Consider the following 6,000-nt stretch of genomic DNA (forward strand, 5'->3'; position numbering starts at 1 on the left):
CTCGCTGCCCTGGAGATACCAGCAGCTCCCCTATGGTGGCTCCTGGCCCCTTGCTTTGCTGGGATGGGCTGTTGGGCCTTGGGGACATGGGCATGGGCTGGGCATGGAGCTGCGCTGCAGGACAGTGACCGCTGCCCGCTCCTGGACGGAGGTTGGTGCGGAGCCCGTGTCACGGTGCCCGAGGCTGCAGTGGTGGCCAAGCTGGCACCTGCACACGGTGCCCACAGGCGCTGCCTGTGCCCAACCCCAGCCACCCGGTGCCAAGGGAGCCGCATGCACAGGGGGCCAGCTCTGCGTGCGGTGGGTCGCGGACCTCGCCAGCCCCGCCGGGGACGCTCACCTCGCCCGATCCCCGGGGGATCCGGGGCCGGAGCGGCGCCGCCTGCCCCCGCGTGCCCAGGGGCCCCGCGGCAGCAACAGGTGCTGGTGTCAGCGCAGCGATCAGTCACGGCGCAGCGGGCGCCGGGGCACGACGCGGGGAGCGGTGCCCGCGGGAGCCCTCAGCCGCTGTCTCCGCAGGAGCCTGGGCGCCGCGCGCTGCACCAGCCCATGGAGCAGGACGGGCCCGGCTACGTCCCCGACACCGGGGGCGGCGAGGGGAAGCCCCCGCCTGATGCAGCGGCCAGCGCAGCCCAACCTGTCCCGGCAGAGCCTGCGGGGGACACGGTACCAGCCGCCACCACCGACCCCCATGGAGCAGGGGACGGAGCGCCTGGGAAGGAGGCGGCTCCGGCTGCTCTACACGGTCTGGATGGAGGGAAGGGAGAGCCTGGAAGGAAGGAGGCTGCGGAGGAGCCCCAGGGAGGGAAGACGGAGCCTGTAAAGGAGAAGGGCCCGGCTGCTGCAGAGCCCGCGGATGAGAAGGCTCTGGCACCAGGAGGAGCTGCAGAAGGGAGCACGGAACCCGCGGAGGGAAAGGGCCCAGCAACCGCCGACGCTCTGGATGGAGGGAAGGAAAAGCCCCACACAGAGGAGGTTCCGGCTGCAGGAGAGGCTCAGGACAGCGGGAAGGCAGCGCCCGTGGAGGCGGCGGCCGCAGCGAAGGCTCAGGATGGAGAGGAGGAAGGTCAGGGGCCGAAGGCTCTTGCCGCGCCAGAGGCTGCCGGAGGGAAGGCAGAGCCTGCAGAGGACACGGCCTCGGCTGCAGCGCCGGCTCCGCATGGAGGGCAGGAAGAGCCTGTGAAGGAGGGAGCCCCGACTGCTGCTCCGGCTCAGCACGGAGGGAAGGAAGCGGCAAGGGCAGAGGAAGAGGCCAACAAGCAGAAGCAGCCCGAGGGCTTGGAGCCAGCGCGCCCCATCCTGCAGCAAAGCCTGAGCTGCCCCGCGTCCTGCCAGAGGTACCACGCGCTGCCCCTCGGCTGGGAAGCCCCTGAGGCAGCTCCTGCCTGCACGGGGTCCCTCCTGTCACCACGTCCCCGTCCCGGGGCAGCGGTGGGTGCTCCGGGCCCTGCTCACCCGTTCCTTGTGCTTGCAGGGAGCCCCAGCCTTGCGCGGAGGCGGCGGTGATGGAGATGATCCCGGAGGAGACCCTGGCAGCTCAGGACAGTTCGGCAGCTCCTGCCCCGGAGGCCCAACCTGCCCCAGGAGAGCAGCCGGCCCCGGCTGGCCCTCAGCAGGACAGGACATTGGCAGAGCCCGCGGGCGCTGCGGGAGAGCCCGGTGGTACCGAGAAACCGGCTCCCCAGGTCTCCTCACCTGAGGCAGAGCCGCCCCCCAGCCCCTACCTCACTCCGGACTTCGGGAAGGAGGATCCCTTCGAGATCCTGGGTAAGGCGGCGGCGCCCTCCCTGCCGCAGCCCTGGGGCTGCCGGGGCTGCTGGCTCGTGCTCCTGGCGCGCTGCCCGCCAAGCTCCTCTTTCCCCGTAAACAGGGCTAAATGCGTCGCGGCCTCTTGCCGGCTCCATGGAGCTCGAGCAGGGCACGCTGCTGCGGGAAGGGGACGAGGCCGTCCCTGCGGCAGCAGGTGTGACGGCCGCCACATGGCTGGGTGCAGGGGACAGCACGTCCCGCTGTCCTGCGCCGGCCTTGCAGGAACGGCGGGAGGGGAGGCTTTGCCAAGCCCTAGGGTGCTCGGAGCCGGTCGCTGTGCCCATGTGCACGGCGCGACGTGCGGGATGGGGAGACGCTGCCACACAGCGCGATGGCCTGGAGGGGGCAAGCGTGACATGCGCGATGGGGATGTGACGCCGTGTACAGGATGGTGGCATCAAGGGGACAGATGTGCTCAGCAGGGCAGTGTGGAGGGGCTCAGTGCGACTGTGCAGGACGGTGGCACACAGGGCGAGTGTGCGCAGCAGAGTGGCCATGCGCATGGTGGCACAGTGCAGTGCGGCGGGTGACAGCAGTGGAGCAGCTTTCCTGCAGGGTTAGGGGACTGATTTTGGGCCAGGCCAGGTGCTGGCAGCATCCTGGGCCCAAGGGCCGACCGTGCCACGAGGTGCCAGCCTTTCTGTGCACAGCACGGAGGCCGGGCACCCAGCGCCGCTGTCTCCGGCCACCCCGGGGCTGGCGGCTGCCCTTGAGCCCGGCGCTCTCTCCGCAGATGACATCCCGCCGCCGCCCGCGCCCTTCGCGCACCGCGTGGTCAGGCTGCGCTCCGCCAACGTCAGCGCCCACTTCAACCTCAGCGCCAAGGAGATCCTGGGAGGGTAAGGAGGGAGCCCGCCCTGCGGGTACACAGGGCGCCCGGATACCCCCGGCCCTGCCCGCTGCACCGGCTGCTCCCGCTTGCGCAGGGAGCTGGAAGAGCCTGGGGGTCCCTGTGAGCCGCCCGTGGACCCTGCCCTTCCCTTTCCATAGGGGCAAGTTCGGAGAAGTCCACACGTGCACGGAGAAGCAGACGGGGCTCAAACTGGCGGCCAAAGTCATCCGCAAACAGGGTGCCAAGGACAAGGTGTGATCGGGGGCGGGCTCTGTCCCAGGGCATCCCCTCACCGCGCTGCCACCGAGCTGGCACGCGCTGGTGTGACCGAGGGCTGTGACAGCCCGTGACCTGTGCACATGGCGCCTGGTTCAGCCTGGGGCTGCTCCTGGAGCCGGTGGCTTGGCCGGGCTCTGACACCCCTGGGGGCTCTGCAGGAGATGGTGCTGCTGGAGATCGACGTGATGAACCAGCTGAACCACCGCAACCTCATCCAGCTCTACGACGCCATCGAGACGCCGCGGGAGATCATCCTCTTCATGGAGTTGTGAGTGTCGGGGCAGGGCTGGGGTCTAGGCGAAGGGTCCGAGGGACCATCGGTGGGAGCTCAATCATCTTGGGAGGTGGGGATGGACCCGCTGGCCCTTCTTGCCCAGCAGAGGATGATCCAGGACCCTATGGGGTCTTCTTCCTGTGTGGCCGCTGCTCTCCCTACCCACTTGCACTGAGCAAGGCTGGGGTGATGCTGCCCCTCTCTGCTCCCTGGATCTGGCGCATCCTGGGATAGCCCAGGAATTCCACAGGAATGGGGCATCCCGGGCTGGCCAGCGGCTGCGCTGCATTGGTGGGGACGGCTGTGTGGGTGGTGTGGGGTGCTGGGTGACACTGCGGCCCGTCCCCGTGCAGCGTGGAGGGCGGCGAGCTCTTCGAGCGCATCATCGACGACGACTACCACCTGACCGAAGTGGACTGCATGGTGTTCGTGCGGCAGATCTGCGAGGGCATCCGCTTCATGCACCACATGCGCGTCCTGCACCTCGACCTCAAGGTACGCGACTGGGGCCGTGCCGGGGCCGCGGGTCCCTGCGCACCCGTCTGCTCCATGTGGGCAGAGCCGCCCGTCCTGCCCCGCCAGGGCCCTGTGACACGTGGGCCACCAAATCCCCACGCGTTCTCTGCACGGGGATGTCCCATCTGCCCTGGGCCCTAACGCCGGGCTCCCTGTCCCTGCAGCCTGAGAACATTCTCTGTGTCGCTGCTACCGGCCACATGGTGAAGATCATCGACTTTGGGCTGGCTCGAAGGTATCTGCTCTCCTCCTGGTCTCCCTTTCCCCGCTCCCTTTCCTTTGCTTCTACTTGGTCTCACTCCAGCACATGGGGACAGGGAGGCTGTCCCAGCCCCGCAGGAGGAAGGAGCCATGGTGGGGACAGGGTGGCTCCTGTCTGTGAGTGGCTCTGGCTGCAGCGCTGCCTGGGGGACGCGGTTTGGGAGCGCTGTAATAACAGGCTGTCGTGGCTGACGCAGGAGGGAGCGGGGCCAAACCAGGAGGGTCTGACGGGAACTGCCTTGGCCTTTCTGCGGGGTTGGGAACAGTGACGTGGGGACAGCCTGCCGCCTCCCTGCTCACTTGTCCCCTTGGTGCAGGTACAACCCCGAGGAGAAGCTCAAGGTGAACTTCGGCACGCCGGAGTTCCTGTCACCGGAGGTGGTGAACTACGAGCAGGTCTCCTACGCCACGGACATGTGGAGCATGGGCGTCATCACCTACATGCTGTAGGTGACGGGCTGTGTGACGGGGGCCTTTTTGGGACACCGGGGCCAAGCCCCTGCTGCGACTCTTGGCTGCTGCCCAGCATGGAGCGAGTGCCCAAGGCTCCCGCATGCCCAGAGCGCTGGAACCGGGGGCTGGATCACACCGGGGCCACCAGCTGCAGGGCTGGGAGCTCGGGATGGGGATGGGTGCCTGGGGACCTGTGGCCGAGCTCGGTTTGCGCAGCAGGAATTGGCAAGGGGCAGGGAAATGGGGCCGTGCAGGGCCCCAGCCCGGAGGCACCTGGCTCCTCACCCAGCTCTCACCTCTCTCCTAGGCTCAGCGGCCTCTCCCCCTTCTTGGGTGACAACGATACCGAGACGCTCAACAACGTCCTGGCTGCCAACTGGTACTTTGACGAAGAGACCTTCGAGAGCGTCTCTGAAGAGGCCAAGGATTTTGTGTCAAACCTCATTATCAAGGAGAAAAGGTTTGAGGCTTGCAGAGCTTGCAATGGGGCTGAGGGCAGGTGTCCATCTCTGTGTGCCACTTACCTGCCATCTGCACTGATGCCAGGGCCAGCGAGGTCCCCAAGGCCCTGCTCACGGCTGCTGGGGGGGTGGACAGTGCATGCCTAGTTCTGACCCCGGAAGGTTTCTGTGGATCTGGGGCTCATGGATGGCTGGAGAAGGGGCTGGTCGGGGGCTGCAGGGCCTGTGGGGCCAGTGCAGGGTGACCCGTGTCCTCTCGCCCCCAGTGCCCGCATGAGCGCTGGCCAGTGCCTGCAGCACCCGTGGCTCAACAGCCTGGCCGAGAAGGCCAAGCGCAGCAACCGCCGCCTCAAGTCCCAGGTGCTGCTCAAGAAATACGTCATGCGGAGGCGCTGGAAGGTGTGTGGGCTCCTGAGCACCGGCTGGAGGGTGCGGCGGAGGGGACAGCTCGGGCCCTTCCTCGGTGCGGGTTTAGGGACACCTGAGCCTGGAGAAACAGCTTCCCAGCACCACGGGTCCTGCTCCTGCATGGGTGCCCCAAACGGGGCTTCCTCTTGTGCACAGCTGCTTTCAGAGCTGTCCCCTTTGGAACAGCTCCTGAGGGAACCTTGCCGGGGCAGCAGCGGGTGAGGGCAGGACGAAGGGGCACTCCCAGGGCCGGGCCCCTCTGTGGGTCCAGCTCATCCCTGGCCCAGCTCCCAAACAACCCCTAGGACCTGCCTGGTTCTGTCTCAGGAGATGCAGCCCTTGCGCTCACCCCAGCACCTCCCCTTTCCCTTCTGCAGAAAAACTTCATTGGTGTATGTGCTGCCAACCGCTTCAAGAAGATCACGAGCTCGGGGTCACTGACGGCGCTGGGGGTCTGAGCTCGGCCTCCGCGCGAGGAGACGGCGGCGTGCGCGTCGAGGCCGAAGAGCGACCGCTGGGGATGGGGGCTGGCGCGCGGCCCCGCGCAGGAGGGCGACGCGGTTCCTGCTCCTGGACGCAGCGGGGTCTCTGCTGGGCTGTGCCCCTGCCTGCTGCCCACGCCGGGGGCAGGAGTGAGAGGCTGGAGAGATGGGGCCGGCTCCTGCGGGCGCCCCAGGGCCCTGCTCGTGCTGCTGGAGGCGGCTGCC

The 6,000-nt window shown here is 68.0% G+C and overlaps 1 protein-coding gene across 1 annotated transcript; it reads left to right on the top strand.

The window, feature by feature from the left end:
- Positions 1 to 549: 549 nt before the first annotated feature.
- MYLK2 (myosin light chain kinase 2) lies at positions 550 to 5,751 on the top strand. Its single transcript, XM_088523646.1, has 11 exons — positions 550 to 1,337; positions 1,475 to 1,767; positions 2,543 to 2,648; positions 2,800 to 2,893; positions 3,079 to 3,188; positions 3,548 to 3,689; positions 3,875 to 3,945; positions 4,289 to 4,417; positions 4,732 to 4,884; positions 5,152 to 5,284; positions 5,671 to 5,751. The coding sequence occupies exons 1-11, from the start codon at positions 550 to 552 to the stop codon at positions 5,749 to 5,751; spliced, it is 2,100 nt and encodes a 699-aa protein (XP_088379772.1).
- The last annotated feature ends 249 nt before the right edge of the window (positions 5,752 to 6,000 follow it).

The sequence above is a fragment of the Tinamus guttatus genome, unplaced genomic scaffold (assembly GCF_059628265.1).
Source record: "Tinamus guttatus ecotype Peru unplaced genomic scaffold, ASM5962826v1 Tinamus_guttatus_pri_ptg000194l, whole genome shotgun sequence".
Taxonomy (NCBI): Eukaryota; Metazoa; Chordata; class Aves; order Tinamiformes; family Tinamidae; genus Tinamus; species Tinamus guttatus.